The sequence below is a fragment of the Diabrotica virgifera genome, chromosome 9 (genome assembly GCF_917563875.1).
Source record: "Diabrotica virgifera virgifera chromosome 9, PGI_DIABVI_V3a".
In the NCBI taxonomy this organism is placed as follows: Eukaryota; Metazoa; Arthropoda; class Insecta; order Coleoptera; family Chrysomelidae; genus Diabrotica; species Diabrotica virgifera.
Genome location: NC_065451.1, coordinates 175,774,524 through 175,800,295, shown reverse-complemented (window position 1 = coordinate 175,800,295; position 25,772 = coordinate 175,774,524). Strand labels below are relative to the sequence as shown.

Below are 25,772 nucleotides of genomic sequence, written 5' to 3'. Positions count from 1 at the left end.
TGATAGTGCTTTATTTATTGCTATTATTTCAGCATTGCAAATTTTGAATCTGACTGAATAACTTAGCGGAAAAGCTCTACTTTTAATAAATGAAGAATGACAATGAATTTGACATTTTAGGCCGAGGCTTACTATCTTCACCTTGATCTGTGTGTTTATGGTTTTTTGGACTGTTTTGTATTTTATTTTATTATATTCTTTGATTTCATTTTCACAATTTTAAAAGACGTGAAAAATGAGTGAACATTGTTGTGAAGTGTGTAACGTTTCTTTTTCTTCAAAAACAAATTTATCGAGACATTTGAAGACTAAACACGCAAAAAATAAAGTCAAATATGACTGTGGAATTTGTGAATATTCATCACCGCGAAAGGATAATCTCTTTTTACATCAAACTAACAAGCATCGTCCTAATTTTGAGGAAGTGGATTCATCTGAAATTAAACCGAAATCAGTCGTCGCGTGTGCAATGTGTGACCATAAGACTGAGACGAAAACTGTTATGCTTGAACATTATAAGTTGAGGCATGGTATTACTTTGGCTGAAAAAGAGAGCTTAATGTTTGCAAGCGAAGACAAGTTTTTGGAGTGGAAGTTAGAAGTCGAGAATAGTGATAAAAATAATTTTGTACGTCAAAGAGCAAAAAAATCGGCTGCTGGTGGCAAGTCAATATCTACATTTCACTGTTTTCGCGATGGGTATTTCAAAAAGAGAGGTTCTAACATTCGCCGTGAAAAAATGTCAGGTAGCAACAAAATAAACGGATATTGTCCAGCAAAAATGGTGGCGTTTACTCTTCCCACTGGTGAGGTAAAAGTAGATTTTTATAAAACGCATGTGGGCCACCAAAATGACATCAAACGTATGAGGTTATCCAAAGGAGAAAGAGATGAAGTTGCAAAAAATATTGCAGCAAAAATTCCGCTTGAAATCATTTTGGATAATCTCAAAACAACTCTTTCAAATGATGAAGTGAAAGTGAAACGACGAGATCTAATTACGCTACAAGATATGCGTAATATAGCTAGAGATTATAAATTGAAAGCAGAAAGAAAGGTAAAACCGAAGAAAACAGCAAGAAGGAAACATCATAAAATTTCATTACAATTAGATGTTTGTGATGATGACAGAGATCACAACGATTCATTTACTCACGAAGAACCAGTTGAATGGGTTCCACAAGATATAATTTTGAGTGATATGCAAAATCAGGAAATGATTCCAGATATTGGCTTGAAAAGAAAAAAAGACCTAGCGATGAATCAATTTCTTAGTGTCTTACATGAAGCTAATTCTGAAGTTGATGTAGATTTTATTATTAAAATGATACAACAAACTCAAGCCACAATGCGTGCTCAAAATTCTGTGCAACATATTACAATGTTCTAGAGCCTACAACAAAAGAATAAAATTTGAATGCTAGAGGTGACTTGTCTTAAAAAATCCCTTCTAAAAAACTGCTGGTGGTAATTCAATATCTACATTTAACTGTTTTTGCGATGGGTTTTTAAAAAGTAGAGATACTAACCTTCACTGTGAAAAAATGTTTAGCAACAAAATAAACAGACACTGTCCAACAGAAATAGTGGTAATCACTCTTTCTACTGGTGAGGTAAAAGTAGATTTTTATTAAAACGCATGTGGTCCAGCAAAATGACGTCAAACATATGAGGTTATCCAAAGGAGAGAGAGGTGAAGTTGCAAAAAATATTGCATCAAAAATTCCGCTTGAAAACATTTTGGATAATCTCAGGACAACTCGTGTTTTTGTTTGTCTTTGTAATATTTTTTTTGTAATTATCTTTCTTTGAATTGGGCTTGCCGGTAAATAAATAAATAAACTCTTTCAAATGATTAAGTGTAACGCTGAGATCTAATTACGCAAAAAGATCTGCATAATATAGCTAGAGATTATAATTTGAAAGCTAAAAGAAAGGTAAAACCAAAGATCTCAGCAAGAAGAAAACATCATAAAGTTTCATTACAATTAGATGTTTGTGATGATGAAAGAGAACACAACAATTTATTTATTCATAAAGAACCAGTTGAATGGGTTCCACAAGATATAATTTTGAGAGATATGCAAAATCAGGAAATAATTCCATGTATTGACTTAAAAAGAAAAAAAGACCTAGCGATAAATGAATTTCTTGTCTTGTCTGAATGACGTGTCTTTACAAAAAAGCCAAAACAAAAATACTTCTATAATAGTACCAGCTACTCAATAAAAAGAAATTGCACTGCATAAGTATGTTTCACAGAGTGGAATAGGCCTATTGGGGATACCACTATAAAAAACGCACCATGTTATCTACTTCTTTCAAGTGGTGTGGAAATGATAACAATAATAATAATTATATACATTAATACGCCAGTCAATGAGAGCAAAAACAGGATATTACCTCCGAATTCTATCCTACTGCATGGATTTTAATGAACCTTTGGGAATAGCCTCTATCTCCTAATTCAACTACTATATTCCAGTGTGCGCTTTTATCTTGGGGGTAGTTCCCACCCCTTCTCGGGGATGGAAAATTTGTTGGTCAAAATAACCACGGAAGTGAGTAGGGAACCTAATTCTAAGCAAAAAGTGTTCTATATTATTTTTTTTTAAAACTCAATACTGAAATTGGTTCCATGGTAAAGGTTTTCAGATCGGATCTGGACTTCTCATTTCATTAATAGATGTCGCTACAGTGTCCAAAGAGCGAACTATTTTTATAATTCTGCTTAAGGTCATCAGTACATAATTCACAAATATTTTACGGCCATCTCTACTTTCTCTGTCATTACACAGCAAATTACGTGTATGTAGTAAAATTCTCACTCTTACTGATATGTAAACTTTACTTGACAATGTCATCATTAACTTTAAAGATGGCTTTTGAATGTTCTTGGATAACTGTCACTTGTATAATTAATTGCCATAATTATTAATTCAGTTAATATGATTATTTCATTCATAGGAGATTCTGACCAATAGAAAGCTACATAAATCTAAATTAAATCGATAAAGTGATGACTTTCAACCGTCAAATTAATATTTATAACAACTGTGTGTTTAATTGTACTAATTTGTACTTACATAAATAAATTACTAAAATTTTGGTTCTGAACAGTTTTATTCATGAAATAATCGCAACAAATTGCACTCGATCTCTAAAATTAATATAGAATTTTAGAGCTCTTGTGCAATTACTACTGATAATTTTTTCACTATGTATTCAGTGATTGTATTAATTTATCTACTGAACAATAAAAACTAATAATCAATAGAGAAAAAAGGAAAAGTGATGAAGTGATTTTTTAATAATATATTGTTACTATGAAAGAAACACTTACAATTTTGAACATCTTTAACAACAAAATACTTGGATCACTGAATATATCCTGGTGTATTCTCTGCTTGGATCTTCCATAAATAATAAACAATAAAACTTTTTATTAAGTTCACGTTTTTATTTCAATTATATTTATCAAATACACTATCAATATTATTTAATCAACAACTCAAAATATTTCCGATGCTTTGTTAAATATTTAAAATTGTCACTGTCTGACAATATGCTGACAATATTCTATTCGACTGAGTGCTTTGTATGACAAAAATAGATTTGGAAAATATTACCATGGACATAGTGTTCATTTTTTTCGAACCCTGAAAAAACCAATAAATATTTTTGAAAAATTTAAACGCAGAATGAAAGTCTAAATTATTACCGAGGACCGAAAGTCCCTTAGAATAAATAAAAACTTTATTTTGGCAAAGTTTTATTTTAAATGAGATATTTGAAATTAAAAATCACACTAAATTTTCTCTTAGTTTTTCACTTAAGTAACTTATTAAAATAAACATTATAGAAGTTCTCAGGGACTTTTGGCCCTAGCTAATAACGTAATCTTTCATTCTGCGTTTAAATTTTTCAGAAATATTTATTATCTAGTTTTCTCAGGATTCGAAAAAAATGAATCCCATTTGAATAGCATTGGAGCAGAAACTACGTACCCATTTTCTTAAACAGATAGTTTGATTTTATTTCGGTTCATAGCTGATCATATACAGTGCTTTTTAGATAAAACTATCCACCTTAAATAACTTTTGAACCACTGATTTTTAGGAAAAGTGCAAAAACACATCAAATAATATTGGAAGAAGGAGACATGCCATGTTTATTAAGCTTGCTTAATCATCACTGCTATTCTAACTTTTGACACTACCTACAGCCCGAAAGAGTTCAGTTGAGCTGCATACAAACCAAGATATTTTTCGTCTACCTATGCTGCGCCTTCCTTGAATCTTTCCCTGCATTATTAATTTTAAGAATTCATAACTGTCACCACGTGTTATGTGATCCAGATATTGTAGTTTTCTTATTTTGGTGGAATCCAGTATCTCCCTATTGTGCTCTATTTTTCTTAGTACTTTTCATTGGTTATTCTGTCTGCCCAGGAAATTCTCAGCATTCTTCGATATGTCCACATTTCAAATGGTTCCAATCTATTAAGACATTGTTTAATAAGAGTTCATCTCTCCACAACATACACAAGAATAGAAAATGCATAACACTTTATTACTCGTTTTCTAAGATTTTGGCTGAGGTCTCTACTACAACCTATTTGTTTCATATTATTGAATGCATTTAACAATAAATTAATACAACTTGATTCCACAAAAATACTAATTTATGACTTACGCAAAAGTGACTTTTACTAACACTACCACTATTTGACCATAAGAAATGTATCTTGATCATAATGTGCACTTATCATTGAATAACCAATCAAATCATATCCGTCGTGCATTTAGCAGCCGGCAGCCTCTGACTAAACGGAAACAAATGTTGTTTTGATTATTTTTGCACATTCAACACAAAATGACCAAATATGCAGTTAGCACCGTCTGACCAAATGGTACAGAAATGTTTGTAATAAAATTGTTAAAAAAATATTTTTCAATCCAGTTTTTTTGCTTTTGCATTTATTTTTTGCATAAATTAATTATTACTATAAACATCATGTGTTATACATTTATGAAATCAGTACAAAGAGTAGAATCCAAATATTAACTAAAAAAGTGGTAGTAACTTAAAAAAAATTAAGGGATGGTACGGGTACATTGAGGCCTTTCCCAACAAGCTAAAACATGGCATAATCTCCCCCTTCAAATATTATTTGACATGTTTTTAAGCTTTTCCTAAAAATCAGTGGTTTATATACGCCAGTCAATGAGAGCATGAACAGGATTATATTACCTCCGAATTCTATCCTACTGCGTGAATTTTAATGAAATTTTGGAAATAGCCTCTACGTATCTCCTAATTCAAAGTCTACCCTATATACTATGGCGCTTTTTACCTTGGGGGCGGTTCCCACCCCACGGGTGTAAAATTTTTTGGTTAAAATAACCACGGAAGTAGCTAGAGAACATAATTATAAGCAAAAACTGTTCTATATTTTTTTGAATACTCTATACTTTTGGAGTTATGCGCGGTTGAAAATTTGCCATTTTCATTGAAAAATGTCAACTTTTCGGACGATTTTTTGCAAATACAGTAGAACCCCGCTAATCCGAACGTTCGGCAAATCAGAACCAACGTAAAGGGAAAAAAATTAAAAGATTCAAGACAAAAACTTCAAAACATGTTTATTATACAGAGTATAACCAGAAAATTGAACAATGTAGGATTGTTCTTTATCCGTAGTGCTTATAAATATTATAACCTTACTTCGGTTTTCTCTTAGTCAACTTGAGTCCTAAAAATATGGTCCACACTCTTGCGAGAACGTTTTGCGACTCAAAATCAAAGACAATGTAAGCTTTGAATTCTTAGGCTAATATTAATGGTAGGGGAGCAAAGTATGCTAAATGTGCAGTCACTCAAGCGTTATAGGGACCTATTGGGTTGTGAAGAGTAGGTCCTAAAACCAAAAAAAGTTAAGTAAAGTTTTTCATTTTAGTGGGTGCTTGCCACTTTTTAATTTAATTTTTCATTTCCAACAATCGTGTTTTTCCGATTATAATGCCATCTATCCATAATTCGAATACAAGTTACTTATTTTTATGTGAGGAATCCAGATCTGCAATAAAAATGGGGGCTCCTATTTAAGATTTTAAAGTAACCCCCCACCCCACCTCCGTGGGTGTCGTGTTTGGTGCCGTTTGAGGAGGGTGCCACAAATTCGCACAGACCCTCAGGAAGTGGATCAAGTAATAGCTCCAACAGAAACCTAAAGTTTTATTATCAAAATGCCAGAGGATTGAGAACGAAGTGCCACGATTTTTTTGCTGCAGTTGCAGTAGAAAATTATGATTTTATTGCAATAACTGAAAGTTGGCTGACAGAAGGGATAAAGGATGCTGAACTGGTAGATCAACGATATACTGTATTTAGGAAAGACAGGAGTAATGACAAAACCAGGGGTGGTGGTGTCCTGCTGGCAGTAAAGAAGAAATTTAGGGTCGAACCAGTTCAAATTAATGTAAGTTGTCATATTGAGTGCTTACTACTAAAAGTCAAAATTAAAAATGTATTTTTCTATTTATGTCTTACATATTTGCCTCCTAATACATGTGATGGTGATTATTTAAAGTTTTTATCTATTTTTGATGATATTTTGGGTACTAATGTAAATTTTTTGTTGTTAGGTGATTTTAATTTGCCTTTTTATGGTAACAGGGGCTGTGCAAAATGTGATTTGTTAACTAATTTTATTGATATACATAACCTTACCCAACACAACTCAGTGTATAATCATATGCAAAGAAAGTTAGATTTAGTATTTTCAAACTTGAATGTCAATAATTTAATAAAATGCAATGTACCACTTGTTAATGAGGACATATATCATCCTTGTCGTGAATTTATGGTCACATTTAATTTTTTAGATTCAACCGAGAATTGTATCAAAAATTCATTTTTCTATGACTATGCAAAGGGTGATTTTCACCTTTTGTGTGGCCTCATTCAAGATATGGATTGGACAGAGCTGGAGGCGGGATGCTTTAATGTGAATGTATGTAACCAGTTGTTTTATGAAAAGCTGTATGCATGTATTGATCAGTCAATACCCAAAAAACAGTCAAGGAATGTATTAAGAACAACAAACAGGTCTCCAATCTTCTTTACTTCGGAACTTATATCGAAGATTAAACGTAAAGAATCATCTTCATAGGCAGGTAAATAAATCTGCAAATGCTTTGGTTTTGGATGAATATAAATCACTGAGACGAGAAGTGAAACAGCTTAGTAGGGAAGCATATAGGGTGTCACAATATAAATATTGAGAATAATGTACAAACTGACCCTAGTAGTTTTTGGTCCTTTATGAAATCCCGTGGTGTAAATAATAAAATTCCAACAGAGGTCTCTTATAGGGGTGTGGACATAAGTGGCTGTCATGTTTTTGCAGAATATTTTGGCTCTGTATTTCAAAGATCAAATAGTCTCAATAGTGCACTGAATCAGGGGGCTTTTCACTTTTCAAAAGTAACAGTTGAGAATGTTCTCCAAAGCATCAAAAGACTAAAACCAAAAAAAGCCACAGGTAAGGACAATATACCAGCATATATTTTTAAAGGTTGTGCAGAGGCTCTTTCTGTCCCTCTTACACTAATTTTTAATTTGTCCCTAAAGCAAAGTAAATTTCCAGATAGCTTAAAGCATGCAGTTATAACACCTATATTTAAATCAGGTAATGCTGGTAACATTGAGAACTATAGGCCTATATCTGTCATCAATTCAATTGCTAAGATATTCGAGAACGTGCTTTATAACAATATTTTGAATTACTTTGGAGATAGGTTCTGTCCAGAACAACATGGTTTCTTACCAGGGAAGTCCACTGTGTCAAATTTGTGTGTTTTTACAAGTTTTGCAGCAGAGGCCATAAATAATAAAACTCAGCTGATGTAATTTTTACCGACTGCACCAAAGCTTTTCATAAGATTGATCACTCTATACTTATTGAAAAGCTAAGCAAATTTGATTTTGATTCAGAAGCATGTATGTTTCTGAGTTCATACCTTTCTGATAGGTTAAATCAAGTCAAAGTAGGGAACAGTTTATCTAAGCCATTTATGTCGACATCAGGGGTACCACAAGGTAGCAACTTGGGTCCTCTTCTGTTCGCTATATTTATTAATGATTTGCCTCACTGTGTGAAGTTTTCGACAAGCCTGCTATTTGCAGATGATTTTAAGATTTTTCGAGAAATTTCAACTCTACAGGACTCTGAGATGCTACAATGTGATCTGAACTCAGCAAGTCAATGGTTTGATGACAACAAAATGTTTCTAAACACTTCTAAATGTCATGTTTTTACTATCACTCGAAAAACACAATACATGGAGAACCAATACAAAATTTCTAACACTGTACTTGGAAGAAAGAACACTTGCAAAGATCTTGGAGTAATCTTTCAGCAAAAATTTGAGGTTTAGTGCACATTATCGGATCATCATTGGAAAGGCATACAGAACTCTTGGCTTCATAATTCGTAATTTAAAATTTTTTAAAAGAACTGAAACTCTAATATCATTATACAATGCACTGGTAAGACCTCACTTGGAGTATGCCTCTATTATATGGGCACCACAAGCCGAATTCAATGTTGATCTGATTGAAAAGGTTCAAAAACGATTATTGAGGTTTCTTTATGTCAGAAAGTTTGGTATCTATCCCTACATGATTTCCTATAATGCTATGCTAACTTGTTTTAAAGTTCAGCAACTGGATAATAGAAGACATTTTCATTCAGCCCTTTTTATATACTATGTTGTAAATCACATTACAGTGGAACCTCGATTATCCGTCAGGGCACCGGACCAAGGGTATGACGGATAATCGAAAAGACGGTTAACAGAACATTAAAAAAAAAATAAAAATTCGTAGTACATATAACTCTCAAATTGTATTTGTATGTTTTATTTGACAATATAAGAGGGATTTATGTTAGTACAGTAGAATCAATTTAATTTAAAATATTCCGAAATCTTTGGTTGTTTTATTGTTACTTCACATTTTGCAACAGCTGAATTTCTTAATCGAGGTAAAATCATTAAATCTGATAATAATTATTGGGCTGTGCGTTTTTATTTTCGGCTTGCGATTCTAAAAAATTGAACTCTAAAAGCACGGTATCATTTATCATTACCTATTTAAATTGAAATTTAATCCAGATCCCTGAATAAGAACAAAAATTATTTACATAAAAAAATGCGGTGGTGGCATAACTGCACGTGTACATTTCAACGAATTTCGTTTGGCTTATCGCAATGCGCAAACAAAATGAATTTATGACTAAATTTTTACTTATGTAGTCAATATAACTTATGTATGGACCCTGACGGTTAACAGAGGTGACGGTTAATAGAGAGACGAATAATCGAGGTTTCACTGTAAATATAAAGATTGCTTTTTTATAAATAATATTAAATTCCATGTTCCAAAAACATATTTAAGAATTAATAACAAACGACTGTTCTCAACTAATAAGACTGATTGTTCACCTATAAATAAGATGTTAGAAGAATGTAACAATATAATTAACTGTGATATAGACTTTTTAAATTCTTCTGTGAAACAAATAAAAGTTGCTTCTGAAACAAATTTCTAGTCTACAAAAGTTGTTGTCGTAAAATTTTATTTAGATTTATTTATTTGTATTTAGATGTATTTATTTGTCTAGATGTATTTGTAGTGTTTTTTTTACTTGTTTTTACTTGTTCTATTCTGTTTAGGTTTAGTACTTAATATAGGAATGAGTTTTTAGCAGTAGTAAGCACTCTTTTAATGTAATAACAATTATTTTGTGTATTAAAGGAGGTTAAATAAATAAATAAATAAATTTGATAGAGTTTTCAAAAATATTGAATAAGTGTATTTTAGTTTTTCGATCTGATGTTCATTTCGCGAAATATCGCGGGACTCGTATTTAACATATTAAGTCTACCCCTCTCTGTGGGAAGTCGTGTTTGGTATCACTCAATAGATTTTTAAAAAAATATTGAGCACATATATTTTTAGTTTTTCGATCTGCCATTCATTTCGCAAAATATTCGCTATCTTTTGCATGTACTTAACTTACCTTATCTTAATCTGACAATTTCGACTTTTTTTAAGGATAGATTTTTTTTTCTGGCCCCCCTTAACGAACTCCCCTGTGTTGAGAGCCAATATATGGTAGAGGTACATCTGCAGGGTACCAGGTTTCTCCCCATATGATAATCTGACGCGCTCGAGTAACTGCCAAAAGTCCCCACTTGGGCTCCACTACCATAATATTTCCATCAACAGTTAGGCTAACTTTCAGATAATCCGAACTTTTCGGAAAAAATTATGCATCTGACGAAAAAAACTATAAAACTTTTTTGTAGCTTATGAAAAATCAAAGAGATTCGTTTCTTCATAAATCTTCTAGTTTAATACAAAAAGACATATGGTATGTGAAAAAAAATTCTTTTTGGTGCATGCTCAAATCGATGTGTTCCACTTAAAATAACAGAGAAATGGTCTATTGTAAGGGTATAATGCTGTGGATATCTTTTATAGTGTTTGAAAACATCTTTAAAACGAGCACTGTTAAAGTATCGATTACATTTAAACTAAGCAAGATATAGTTCAAAAAAATTGATGGCTAATTTATTTTAAGATAAAATGCGAAGAATTTAAACCCTCATCCACCAGATTTAAATGCATCATTTTACAATACCTTTTATTATAGTGTTACTTCTATGCTCAGAAACTTAAACGGGTTTAAAATGAAGTTTTTGAAAAAAATAAGATAAAATTATAGAACGCATTTTTAAATGTTCTTAAAAATGTTCCTATTTCTCCTTGTAACTTAAAAATGATAAGAGATACAGTATTAACATCTAAAGCTTTTTCACTAAACTTTCTTTGAACTGGTGTTTGCCGCTGAGAGCTATATCTATTAATCGTATTAAAAAATGTCCATTGCTTCGAAGAATTTCGGCAAACACTTAAATATTATAACATTTTTCTTAATTAATTCAGGTGAAATTAGGTTATGTTATATCTTTGTAGCTGTAGAACTATATATAAGATCATTTATACCCATAGATTTATAATACTCTAGATTGCGCCTTACGATCTTAAAATGGGTGACGGTTGCGACAGAGATAAATGAGCCTATTTGGTCGGTAGTCTCTTTCTAATTCAAGGGGAGTATCGACGACGTCACTATCCTACTCTGTCGTCGAGCATTTTAGATGGTTTGACAGTTCGAGCGGATGGCGACGAGAACTGGTCGTTTGTCTTCGGACGTGGATAATCCTGGTTCGAATCCCATACCAATCTTTACTTTTTTATTTTTAGTTTAATCAATATTGCGTTTATTAGATATTATTACATCTCTAAAATAAATCTATGCAAAGAAATATATAACAAATAAGAAAAACTGTGTAGGTACCTATAGATTTTTAAAAATATAAAAGCCAATGTTAATTTTTTTAATAAGTTAATGGTAGAATACTATAAAGTAATTAAAAATATTCGTAAAAAAATACCAATAATTAATATCAACATAATGTACCATCGATTTATTATTTGAATCGGTCATTTAAAAAATAACACGAGTCACATATTCCTAATTTTACAGAAGAGCAAAGAAAACTTAACTATATAGTCGAAAGATGGATGAAATGGATGACATCAAAATTCAAAGTTATATTGTAGTTTTGTTCCTAATGTTTTTACTGGACTGGTGTCGTTTTTGCACACAACGTTTATCTTAAAGGAGTCTATTCCTCTCAAAAAGTTAGTTTCTCAAAATTGTGGACTTTGCTGTTTTTGAAATGACCGATTCAATTATAAGTAATTAGACATTATTTTTATTTATGAAACTATTGTTACAATTTTTTAAAAAAGTAGAAGCAAAACAAATATTATTCACATCATTCGAATAAGGACGAATTTATTAATAACGAATGACTTTTATTTTACTATGCAGTTCACAAAATGTATTCCAATATTAACTTACTATACATAGGTACTACATTTATTATCTGCTAGATTTACTTAGGTCCATTTTTCAGAAGTAAAAATATCTAATAAACGCAATATTGATTAAATAAAAATAAAAAAGGTAAAGTTGGTATGGGATTCGAACCACGATTATCCACGTCCGAAGACCAAAGACCATTTCTCGTCACCACCCGCTCCAACTGTCAACACATATTACTCGATAAAGTGGGATAGTCACGTCGTCGATATTCCCCTAAAATTAAAAAGAGACTACCGACCAAATAGGCTCATTTATCTCTGTCGCAACCGTCACCCATTTTAAGATCGCAGGGCGCAATCTAGAGTATTATATATCTATGTTTATACCATAGATATATAATACTCTAGATTGCGCCTTACGATCTTAAAATACGAAGCGTTAAATACCGCTATGAATTCCAAGATTTCATTGGTTAGAACTACCCACGTGATATCTGTGTTCCTATTGGTCAAATGATTAAGAATGACAGAGCGGGATATTTAAATACCAATATTGTATGCAAAGTGTCGTTTCAAGAAAACAAGTCAGCTGACTGAGGATGATGGATAAATATTAATTTCTTGTTTATCTGACAATTTTTATGATAGAAATAAGTGTGGTAGAAAATCAAAATGTATTGAAAAACGGTATTGATTAAAAAACACTATTTATTCGTTTCTACTAGTCTTCTTTCTAGACTGTACCTAGTCTCATAAAATATTTCTTTTTATCTCATAAAAAATATAAACAATTATTGTATAGTTATAATATGTATTCTTTTTATTTATTTCAGTTGTTCAATACAAACACGGCAGCCCTAGAATAGATCTTATAAATTAAATTATAAATGCATGAAAATTAAAAAGAGATAATTTACATAAAAGTTAATATACTGGATATGGGGAAAAGTAATTTAGGGGAAATTATATGTTATATTATATAATAATTATGATTTTCTTCGGCATTTTGTGAAGTATAGGGCATGTTGTGTCTTGTGTCCTTTTAAAAAGTCTGAAATTTCATTTACATTTGGATTTTTAAATGTATCACGTATTAATATGTTGCTACGATTTTTGTTCCTTTGTGGAGAAAAACCGTTCCTGTGGTTCAATGTTTTTACATATTGAAACCTTTAAAACACTTTCAATTTTTTTTGCAAATTTTTATTAAATTTTTTGTTGCATGTAGGTATATTTGACAAAACAATCTAAACATTGCTGTCACTTAAATTATCTAAATCGGGTGTATGTATTTACAAGCATCGTCAAATCTTCATGATCTTTTTTATTGCAAATTAAATTGATGTTACTTAAATCCTTAAAGTCGTGGTTTCACTATCAAATAATTTGATCAAACAGTTTGAGCAAACTCAGGAAGTGACGTCACAACTGGAGTTTGTTCAAATTATAAAAATCTAGTCGTCACACTATCAGTTTGATCAAAGTTTGTATTGAGAGTTGTGGTAGTAGGTACATATATCAAAACCCACAAGCATTCCAACACTTTAGCGAATAATAAGCCCCAAACTCTCTATTGTAGAAGGGAGTTAGTAACAAACCAAAAAGAAATCAAGTCCTGATTAGGAAAAATCTAGAAAACAAACAAGAGTAACTATTGGCTACAAAAGCTGCTGTACAAAAATCAGTGTGCACGCTGAAGAAAGCAACGCAGGGAATGATAACGAAACAATTTTAATGTGTAGTAGGCCATGACTGATAAACATATACAGGGGCTCACAGCTTAAATGATGCAGTCACTACTCAATAAAGCTAGCTTGTGTCAGTGGCTCAATATTTATTAGAAAAAACTTACATACTGAAAGTAGGTAAGTTAGTATGAGTCTTCTAAAATAGCATAAGCTATGTTTTGGGTTTCAAATATGCAATAATTAACAGCCTTAGCGCCAGTGTATCCTTTTAGATACACACTGTCCTCAACACTGTGTACCGAAAAAGATACACATGGCTCGTTGTGTTCGATCTGTTGTGTCACCTAAAAGGACACACTTTCTTAAGTTTTTATATGTAGAGAATAATGCTATGGCCTGAGCCAATTTCCTGGTATAACTGGGTTTGGCCTTACGACATGAAAAGATAGGTTGTATGTAACTAGAAATTCATATGAAAAATGTTGTCATGTATGGGCCAAAACAACTTGCTCCAACTCATTATGCAGGGAAAGATTCAAGGAAAAAGAAGCATAGGGAGACGCAGAATATCGTGGCTGCGCAACCTGAGAGAATGGTACAGTTGTACATCAAACGAACTTTTCAGAGCAGCCATTTCCAAAGTCCTAATAGCTAAGATGTATTGTCAGAGAAATAGCAAATAATCCCAAAAAAGTGCACCAAATTTGAGAGATGAGGTGGAAAGAGAGTTTGGAAATAGATGTAACCCAGAAACAATTAGAGGGATATTACAAAAGAATAATCTACATAGCTGAACTGCAAGAAATAAATCTTCTATCAGCCAAAGAAATAAGCAACAAGGAGTTTTGTTTTCTTTATTAATATTCTCCTTTAAAAGTTTACATCATTTTAGCTGATATCAAAATCATACACAAAATAATTAAAAGATTATTGTTATTTAAGTATGGTATATTTGAAACCCAAAACATAGCTTATGCTGTTTTAGAGGACTTGTAGTAACTTACTTTCAGTATGTAATTTTTTTCTAATATTGAGTCACTGACACAAGCTAGTTTTATTGAGTAGCGACTGTATCATTTCAGAATTGAGGCTGTGAGTCACTGTAGGTGCAGTAGAATAATTTTGCTTATAAATATTATCAGTAATAATATTTACATCAAAATAAAAATTCCATCACAGCTGATTGTCATTTGTCTTTATTGCTTAATTCTCTGACCAATACGAACACAGATATCACGTGGGTAGTTCTAACCAATAAAATCGTGGAATTCATAGCGGTTTTTAACGGCTCGTCTTAAAATGGGTGACGGTTGCGACAGAGATAAATGAGCCTATTTGGTCGGTAGTCTCTTTCTAATTCAAGGGAAGTATCGACGACGTCACTATCCTACTCTGTCGTCGAGTATTTTAGATGGTTTGACAGTTCGAGCGGATGGCGACGAGAACTGGTCGTTTGTCTTCGGACGTGGATAATCCTCGTTCGAATCCCATACCAATCTTTACTTTTTTTATTTTTTATTTAATCAATATTGCGTTTATTAGATATTATTACATCTTTAAAATAAATCTATGCAAAGAAATATATAACAAATAAGAAAAACTGTGTAGGTACCTATAGATTTTTAAAAATATAAAAGCCAATGTTATTTTTTTTTAATAAGTTAATGATGGATGAAATGGATGACATCAAAATTCAGAGTTATATTGTAGTTTTGTTCCTAATGTTTTTACTGGACTGGTGTCGTTTTTGCACACAACGTTTATCTTAAAGGAGTCTACTCCTCTCAAAAAGTTAGTTTCTGAAAATTGTGGACTTTGCTGTTTTTGAAATGACCGATTCAATTATAAGTAGATATAGTATAATTTTTTTAAAAAGTAGAAGCAAAACAAACATTATTCACATCATTCGAATAAGGACGAATTTATATTAATAACGAATGACTTTTATTTTACTATGCAGTTCACAAATTATGTATTCCAATATTAACTTACATACATTTATTATCTGCTAGATTTACTTAGGTCCATTTTTCAGATGTAAAAATATCAAATAAACGCAATATTGATTAAATAAAAATAAAAAAGGTAAAGTTGGTATGGGATTCGAACCACGATTGTCCACGTCCGAAGACCAAAGACCACTTCTCGTCACCACCCGCCCCAACTGTCAACACATATTACTCGATAAAGTGGGATAGTCACGTCGTCGATATTCCCCTTAAATTAAAAAGAGACTACCGACCAAATAGGCTCATCTATCTCTGTCGCAACCGTCACCCATTTTAAGATCGCAGGGCGCAATCTAGAGTATTATATATATCTATGATTTATACCGGTAGAAAAGCCGAAACGGTACGGTATATGGTATGTTTGAACTATTCAGCTATTAAGTGTCATACTTGAACAATCACTGACTACCCTTTTAATTAAAGTTTTATTTAGCATTTTGAGAGTATGTAAAAATTATTGTTGTGTAATATTTTTTTCTATGTAATTATGTAATCTATGCATCTAATGTATTGCAAATTTTGTAATGACTACATAACTGGGCGGAAAAGGTCTACTTTGAATAATTTAATAAATGAAGAATTCATTTGACATTTTAGGCTATCTTCACCTTTATCATCTGCTGTGTGTTGTTTTTGTTTTTGGACTGTTTTCTTTCATACTGTTTTCTGTTTTGTAGTTTTGTATTTTATTTTATATTTGGTTATATTTTATTATAGTTATCAACGGATATTATATTCTTTGATTTTATTTTCTCAATTAAAAGACGTGAAAAATGAGTGAACATTGTTGTAAAGTGTGTAACATTTCTTTTTCTTTAAAAGGAAATTTAACCAAACATTTGAAGACTCAACACGAAAAAAATAAAGTTAAATATGACTGTGGACTTTGTGAATATTCATCACCGCGAAAGGATAGTCTAAAGGAACATCGATTGAAAAAGCATCGTCCTAATTTTGAGGATGTGAATTTATCTGAAATTAAGAAATCAGTCGTCGCGTGTGCAATGTGTGACCATAAGACTGAGACGAAAACTGTTATGCTTGAACATTATAAGTTGAAGCATGGTATTACTTTGGCTGAAAAAGAGAGCTTAACCTTTGTAAGCGAAGACAAGTTTTTGGAGTGGAAGTTAGAAGTCGAGAATAGTGATAAAAATAATTTTGTATGTCGAAGACCAAAAGAATCGGCTGCTGGTGGCAAGTCAATATCTACATTTCACTGTTTTCGCGATGGGTATTTCAAAACGAAAGGTTCTAACCTTCGCCGTGAAAAAGTGTTAGGTAGCAACAAAATAAACGGATATTGTCCAGCAAAAATGGTGGCAGTTACTCTTCCCACTGGAGAGGTAAAAGTAGATTTTTATAGAACGCATGTGGGCCACCAAAATGACATCAAACGTATGAGGCTATCCAAAGGAGAAAGAGATAAAATTGCAAAAAATATTGCAGCAAAAATTCCGCTTAAAAACATTTTGGATAACCTCAGGGCAACTGTTTCAAATGATGAAGTGAAACGACGAGATCTAATTACGCTACAAGATATTCGTAATGTAGCTAGAGATTATAAATTGAAAGTCAAAAGAAAGGTAAAACCGAAGAAAACAGCAAGAAGAAAACTTCGTAAAGTTTCATTACAATTAGATGTTTGCGATGATGACAGAGATCACAATGATTCATTTACTCACGAAGAACCAGTTGAATCGGTTCCACAAGATACAATTTTGGGTGATATGCAAAATCAGGAAATGATTCCAGGTATTGGCTTGAAGAGAAAAAAAGAACTAGCGATGAATGAATTTCTTAGTGTCTTACATGGAGCTAATTCTGAAGTTGATGTAGATTTTATTATTAAAATGATACGGCAAACTCAAGCATCAATGTGTACTCAGAATTCTGTGCAAAATAGAGCTGCCAACACAAGAATAAAATTTGAACACTAGAGGCGATTTGTCTTTAAAAAAATCAATTCTATAAAACCGCTGGTGGTAATTCAATATCTACATTTTACTGTTTTTGCGATGGGTTTTCAAAAGTAGAGGTTCTAACCTTCACTGTGAAAAAATATTAGGTAGCAACAAAATAAACAGACACTGTCAAGCAAAAATGGTGGTAATCACTCTTCCTACTGGTGAGGTAAAAGTAGATTTTTATAAAACGCATGTGGGCCACCAAAATGATGTCAAACATATGAGGTTATCCAAAGGAGAAAGAGATGAAGTTGCAAAAAATATTGCAGCAAAAATTCCGCTTAAAAACATTTTGGATAATCTTGGGGCAACTCTTTCAAATGATGAAGTGCAACGCTGAGATCTAATTACGCTAAAAGGTATGCATAATATAGCTAGAGATTATAATTTGAAAGCCAAAAGAAAGGTAAAACCAAAGATCTCAGAAAAAAAACATCATAAAGTTTCATTACAATTAGATGTTTGTGATGATGAAAGAGAACACAATGATTTATTTACTCATGAGGAACCAGTTGAATGGGTTCCACAAGATATAATTTTGAGTGATATGCAAAATCAGGAAATAATTCCATGTATTGACTTGAAAAGAAAAAAAGACCTAGTGATGAATGAATTTCTTGTCTTATCTGAATGACTTGTCTTTACAAAAAAGCCAAAACAAAAACACTTCTATAATAGTACCAGCTACTCAACAAAAAGAAATTGCACTGCGCAAGTATGTTTCACAGAGTGGAACAGGCCTGTTGGGGATACCACTATAAAAAAAACGCGCCACGTTATCTACTTCTTTCAAGTGGTGTGGAAATGATAACAATAATAATAATTATACTGTAACGTTGTCGTTGCATTTGTTGTTCCAGGTAACAAAAATTCAGCCGAAGACAGAAGGTTCGCTTTTTTTAAGACATTTATTTAGAATCAAAACATTACAAATGCTAAGATAATTACCCTTAATTACTACTCGTTAATTTCGTTAACAAAATATATTTATAACCTATGTATCGAACATTAGGCTTGGGTTGATGTGAGGATATCTGATACATGAATGAATACTACCGACACAATGATTGTGTAGATTAGGAATTACATTTATTAATATGAAACGGACATACAGGGTGATTGATTAGTAGGGTAAAACTCAATAGCTCCGCTATAGTAATAGATAGCAATAAAAGTTAAATAACAAAAATTTTAGCCACCTTTGAGCTTCAGATTACAAAATTAGTTAGAATGTTACAGGGTGTTCGATAACACAGTGGCAGACCAAACTTATGTTTTTTTAAATGGAACACCCTATATTTTATTTTATATTCAAAATCCTGTTAACTTCTCCATCACAAACATATAAAGGTTTGTTATGTTATACAGGGTATTTACAAAGTTATAACCAATTTTATATGAAAATTGTAACAAGTTCAACTCAATGTATAAATATAAGAAGAACAACAATGGTTTATTAATGCCATATTTTTTAACGTATTGTCAAAATTTTCAAGAATGGTCGATATTGCTAATTTTCTTTATATCAAATACAGGGTGAGTCAAAACGCAAGTACATTATTTTCTCAGTAATTTTAAATGGAACACCCTGTATTTTATATCACTATTGAAAAGTACCATTACTGTACTTTAATTTTTAGATAACATTCCCTATGTCTAAATTTATTAGTTTTCGAGATATTTTCATTTTTCAATGGACCAGTGGTGTGGCCACCCAAATCACCATAAACTGTACTGATTTTTTTGGGGTTACGTTAATAATGAAGTTTATAAAATACATCCAACAACAAGGGATGAGATGAAAAATAGAATACAAAGTGTATTTCGATGTGTTAATTTACAAATGCTCCGTAGAGTAAGTAGCTCATTCAATGATCGTTTTTAGGCGTACATAAATGTGTTAGGAGATAATTTTGAACACCTTATGTAATTAAATATTAAAAATATTTTATTAAAAGTAGCTTCTAATTTTTTCAAACATATTTTTTTGCAAAATGTATTACTGATAAATTATGTTTCGTTCTTTATTTGTTACATTGTTACATTTACATACAAAAGTAGTGTTTAATTGTCTTCACAAAATATTGTATTTTGTGTTTGTGTGTTTTTTTGTAAAATTTATTACTAATTTTCTTTGTTTATTTGTTGCATTTACATAAAAAGATAGTTTTTAATTGTTTCAAAAATGTTGCATGTAGTGGTTCTGTTTTTGTTTGTAAAATGTATTACTAATAAATTATTTTTATTTCTTTATTTGCTACAGTGTTACATTGATTACCGGATTGATAATCGGTAATCTTCAATTGTCAATTCAGTCATGGCTTACTTAAAATTTAGATAAATTTAAACACCTAAAATAATTTGCTCTGAAAAATGAAAATTTCTCGAAAACTAATAAATTTGGGCATAGGGAATGTTATATAAAAATTAAAGTACGTTAATGTTACTTTTCAATAATGATATAAAATACAGGGTGTTCCATTTAATATTACTGAGAAAATAATGTACTTGCGTTTTGACTCACCCTGTATTTGATATAAAGAAAATTAGCAATATCAATAATTCTTAAAAATTTTGACAATAAATAAAAAATATGGCATTAATAAACCATTGCTGTTGTGCTTATTTTTATTTATACAGGGAGTTGAACTTGTTACAATTTTCATACAAAATTGGTTATAACTTTGTAAATACCCTGTATAACATTACAAACCTTTATATTTTTGTGATGGAGAAGTTAACAGGATTTCGAATATAAAATAAAATATAGGGTGTTCCATTTAAAAAAACATAAGTTAGGTCTGCCACTGTGTTATCGAACACCCTGTAACATTCTAACTAATTTTATAATGTGAAGCTCAAAGATGGCTAAAATTTTTGTTATTAACTTTTATTGCTATCTATTACTATAGCGGAGCTCTTGAGCTTTACCCTACTAATCAATCACCCTGTATTATAAGGAGAGGAAATCTCGCTCAGCTCGCCAGCGGAAAAGACATGTAGGGAAATACAATCACTGCTCGTATAAAAGCTAAAAGGAAAACCGTCGGATTCGTTCAACACACCAAAACGACGGCGGAAAATAGGCGGGATAACTCACCTCTTATACCTCCTTGTTGTTTATTATTCTTCGATCAACGCTCCAAGAATAATCAACAACTAGGCTTTTCGTTCCGACTTTTATATCGTTTGAGACGGTACAAAAACACGTTTTACTTAATTCATTGGCGTACTCTAGACGGTAAAATTATATTATCGTCACAATACAATAAGTACATTAATATGCCAGTCAATGAGAACAAAAACAGGATATTACCTCCGAATTCTATCCTACTGCATGGATTTTAACGAACTTTTGGGAATATCCCTTTTTATGCCATATTTCAAAGTCTACCCTATTCCGGTGTGCGCTTTAAGCTTTGGGGGTAGTTCCCACCCCTTCTCGGGGATGGAAAATTTTTTGGTCAAAATAACCACGGAAGTGAATAAGGAACCAAATTCTAAGCAAAAAGTGTTCTATAATTTTTTTGAAACCTCAATACTTTTTGAGTTATTAGTGGTTGAAAATTTGCCATTTTAATTGAAAAATGTCAACTTATCGGAAGATTTTTTGCGAATACTTTAAAAATTATGCATCTAACGAAACAACTATATAAAACTTTTTTGTAGCTTATGAAAAATCAAAGAGATTCGTTCCTTCATAAATCTTGTAGTTTAATACAAAAAGAAATATTCGTAGGTGAAAAGAGATTCTTCTTCTATCAGCAGTTCCGGTTTAACCTAACTTCGGGCCCTGGGCGCTGAATAATCAGGCCCCCCTTAATTGTTATTCTTTGTCAGTTTTTTTTAACACGAAAACACATATATTTCAATCAAATGTGCTCAAATCAATGTGTTTAACTTAAAATACTAGAGAAATGTCTATTTTAAGGGTATAATGCTATCGATACTTTTATAATATTTAAAAAGACCTTTAAAACGAGCACTGTTAAAATGTCGATTACATTCAAACTAAGCAATATAGTGCAAAAAAGTTGATGGCTAATTTATTTTAAGATAAAATGCGTAGAATTTAAACCCTCATCCACCAGATTTAAATGCACCATTTTACATTTACAATAACTTTCGTTATTGTGTTATTTCTATGTTAAAAAAGTTGGATGGGTTTAAAATGGTTTTTAAAAAGAGTAAGGTCAAATTGTACTTAGAGAGCATTTTAAAAGTTTCTTTTAAATCTTTCTTTTTCTCCATAAACTCGAAAATTATCAAGAGATACAGTAATGAAAGGAAAAACAAAATTTTTATCTGAATAAACCCTACATTTTTGTGCTGTACCTCTTTTTCCTATCTCGTTATCATTTTCGAGTTACATAGAGAAAAAGGAAGATTTTTAAGAAAATTTAAAAATGTGTTCTATAATTTGATCTAATTTTTTTTAAAACCATTTATTTTAAACCTGTCCAACTTTTTAAACATGTAAATAACACTATAATAAAATATACATATTATAGAAGGAAAACGATGCATTTAGATTCTGGTGGATGAGGGGTTAAATATAGTACTTCTCATTTTTTCTTAAAATACATTAGTCATCAATATTTTTTTGCACCATATCTCGCTTAGTTTGAGTGTAATCGACATTAAACAGTTCTTGTTTTAAAGGTCTTTTCCAGCACTACAAAAGGTATTCCTAGCATTATACCTATACAAAATTCATCAGTTAAAAAAAATAACCATTTTGAGATAAAAATGTAATTACATACATAAAGTATTTTCCACTTAAGAAGGCCGCTTTGCAATTAAATGCTGATAACTTTATTACTAGCGGACCAGATAAGCGGCGATATATTTTACACTATCTGTATGAATAATAACATTTTACTGGTCTGTTGTGTCAATCAGCACTACTCGACAAGTTTTTGTTTATTCGTTTTAATATTTTATAGCAATAGTACGGAATATACAGTGCGCTGGAATAAGTGCTATCCCCTTAATAACTTATTAATTTTTAGCACATAAGCAAAACGCTCGGACAAGTCGATTTTTAAAATAACCATAGTATATATATTATATAGTCGTTTTGCTAAACTCGGACACAGATGGCTAGTGATTTTAGTAAGTAATTTTGCCAATTTAATAAAATTGGCAAAACATAATTACTAAATAGTTTGCAATTTTGGCAAAATTGGCCAAAAACAAAAAAAATACCTACAAAATCAAAAGCCAGCTGTGTCTGAGTTTAGCGAACAGACTATGCAGGGGTGGCCAAGCTCCTTGATAGTCCGAGTCATTTTTTCAAGAGTCAACAATTATTTAAAAAGTGTAAAAATGGTATTAAATTTTTCTCTCAGTAATTGAATTTCACGAATTTTAAGGTGAAATAAAATGGTTCACATCGTTGTTTCAAATATGGAAATAATTCTGCAAGCAGCCATTTCAGGATGCTTCGATTCTTCATCATCCTTCCATCTTTGTTTGGGACGGTCTACTGATCTTCTACCGTTTGGTTTATCAAAAAACACTGTTTGTAACAGTCTGTCTTCCTTTCCTCTGACTTTACCACATCACCTGCACATCTTATCCAGTTAGTTTTTATATGTCTGACGATGTTTTCAGCACCATACACAGTCACCAATTCAGCTGTGCGGTACCACTCTCCCGTCAATGCATCTCTTTGAAGGCCAATTATCATTCTGAGAACTCTTCTTTCAAAAACCAGCAGCATATTTATTTCTCGCTAATTTAGAGTTCATGTTTCACTTCTATATCCAATAGGCAGGCGAATAATTGACATGCACAATCCTAATTTAGATTGTCATTTCAGCAGCTTATGTCTTAATAATGATGATAGGGTGTATAATTCTCGATTCCACGCAGCTATCCTTGCTGAGACCTCTATTTATATGTGGTTGTCATCTGTGATTACCGCCCCTAGATATTTAATTTAAACACTTTTTCTACTTCGAAGTTGTGGTCGTTAATAGTTATGTTCTGCCTAACTCTTGATCTTGGATTTTGGGTTACTAGCATGTATTTCGTTTTCTCTTTATTTATTCGAAGGTCCAGACTACTTGCTTCTTCCTTGAGTTGCAAAAACACCTCTCTCGCGTCTCTTGTAGAATGAGCTACTGCACCTAGATCATCAGCAAAGGCCAACAATAGTTTTGATCCTCGATTCGCGAAGCCTTCTGTCAGCTCAGGTGACGTTTTACTTATTACCTACATATTCTAAGGCCAAATTGAATAGCAACTTTGATACGTTGTCTTCTTGTCTGAGTCCTGTTGTTACACTTAGTCTTTTATATTTTCTGTCAATAATTTAAGACATTTAACAGAAAAATTAAAAGTAATTCAGGTACATTTATTGAGAGCCACAAATAATCATTCAAAGAGCCACATGTGGCTCGCGAGCCACAGTTTGGCCACCCCTGGACTATAGCATCAATGTTTCAAACTGTACGCGGTCCCTCTTCAGGTGACAGTGATAACTTTGATTTTTTTAAATGGGAAAGTACATCATGTGACACCTCGTTTAAAAGCTTTTGAAAGACTGATTACAAAAATGTATAATACTTTAATCCTTTTTGAGACCGTAGGCGCAAAATTTCGGTTGAAATATTTTGAAATGTATTCATTTTTTTCTTTCCCATCCTTGCTCGTTTTGTTTTAGTCACAGTCTCGCTGCTTGTTAGAATTAGACAGTTTTTAGTTTAGGATTTGGTGCTGGCTAAATGGGCATAGCTCGCAAGTGCAAAAAAAATAATTTTTTTCGAATCCTGAGAGAATAAGTATTTTTGAAAAATTTAAACGCAGAATGAAATATTACAATATTATCGAGGGTCAAAAGTCCCTGAGAACTTCTATAATGATTATTTTAATAATAATAATTATTTTAATAATAATAATTATTTTAATCAGTGTCGATCAGATTAGCCAAGCGGACTGAGGCGCACGATTGACAATCTATAGTGGATATGCGGTCGAGACGATCGAGGTTCGTGCCCCAGCCCGGTGAATAGAAAAATAAAAAGGCTGACGTCGTAGTCTAAAATTCTAAAAAGAATCTACGACTTGGTCTGGAATAAGCTGGTGTCTGATCGGCCTATGGAGGAGCAGTACGGCAAGGGATAAGGGCTTGCGGCTCGGTGACACTCCTCCATAGATCCCTACCGGAAGGGCGTTGACGCCTATAAACGGTGTATACATACATTTTAATCAGTCACATGGGTGAAAAAAAAAAGAAAATTTAGTCGGATTTTTTATTTCAAATATATCATTCAAAAGAAATTTTTGTTTATTCTAAGGCAGCGGTTCTCAATCTGTGGTACATGTAGCACTGGTGGTACATTTCATTTTTTGAGGTGGTACACAAAACGCAAAAACAGCCAAAATCAGCACCACTATTATAGTTAATGAGATCACCTAGTTAGATATGTATTTCAGTTAGGGTGGTACATGACAGAAAAAGATTGAGAACCGCTGTTCTAAGGGACTTTCAGCCCTCGGTAATAATGTAATCTTTTATTCTGCGTTGAAATTTTTCAAAAATACTTATTAGTTTTCTCAGGATTCGAAAAAAAAGATGAATGCGTTTAAAAACAATTCGATCGAAATTTTGCGCCTATGCTCTTAATAAGGATTAAAGTATTATACATTTTTGTAATTAGTATTTCAAACGCTTTTAAATGAGCTATAACATGATGTACTTTCCCATTTAAAAGAATCAAAATTTTGCCTGTCACCTGAAGTGGGATCGCGTAAAGTTCGAAACATTGATGTTATCATATACTTTGATTATTTTAAAAATCCACCTGTCCGAGTGTTTTGCTTATGTTCTAGAAATAAATGGGTTATTAAGGGGGGGGGGGGAACACTTACTCCAGCGCACTATATCTTATTTAAACAGTGAATTTATTTAATTTTTTTTAATTTCTTGTGACGTATCGTATAATGTAGGTTTAGCCAATAATCAAAGTTATGCCTTTACAAAACCATATTATTTAAAAAATATAAGGAGTACCATGTGTCATAATTATTATAATCTCCTTTATACAAGTAAATAGTATATTGTGCAACAAGTGCAGAAAGGTACTAATTTCTCACGAGTTTGAAAAGTTGCGGTACGAGCGCAAGCGAGTGCCGCA

At 32.0% G+C, this 25,772-nt stretch overlaps 2 protein-coding genes across 3 annotated transcripts in view; both read left to right on the top strand.

Annotated features, from left to right (window-relative positions):
- Nucleotides 1–114: 114 nt before the first annotated feature.
- The window catches only part of LOC126891955 (uncharacterized), a 374,743-nt gene continuing 349,085 nt past the window's right edge, over nucleotides 115–25,772 (top strand). The window contains exons 1-2 of one of the 2 annotated variants that reach the window (XM_050661310.1): nucleotides 115–1,613; nucleotides 17,795–18,038. In XM_050661310.1, the coding sequence (XP_050517267.1) occupies nucleotides 236–1,390 (1,155 nt within the window). In that variant the 5' untranslated portion in view covers nucleotides 115–235 and the 3' untranslated portion in view covers nucleotides 1,391–1,613; nucleotides 17,795–18,038. Of the gene's footprint in view, nucleotides 10,209–17,794; nucleotides 18,039–25,772 lie in introns of those variants that run through there. The other variant, XM_050661309.1, reaches the window with a different exon arrangement.
- Nucleotides 11,198–17,784, top strand: LOC126891954 (uncharacterized). The gene is made up of 2 exons (XM_050661308.1): nucleotides 11,198–12,106; nucleotides 15,738–17,784. Exon 2 carries the CDS (start codon nucleotides 16,435–16,437, stop codon nucleotides 17,599–17,601), a length of 1,167 nt encoding a protein of 388 aa, XP_050517265.1. The 5' UTR covers nucleotides 11,198–12,106; nucleotides 15,738–16,434; the 3' UTR covers nucleotides 17,602–17,784.

Excerpts from the sequence above, each read along its gene's own strand:
- LOC126891954 (XM_050661308.1), top strand. The coding sequence starts at position 16,435 with ATGAGTGAACATTGTTGTAAAGTGTGTAACATTTCTTTTTCTTTAAAA.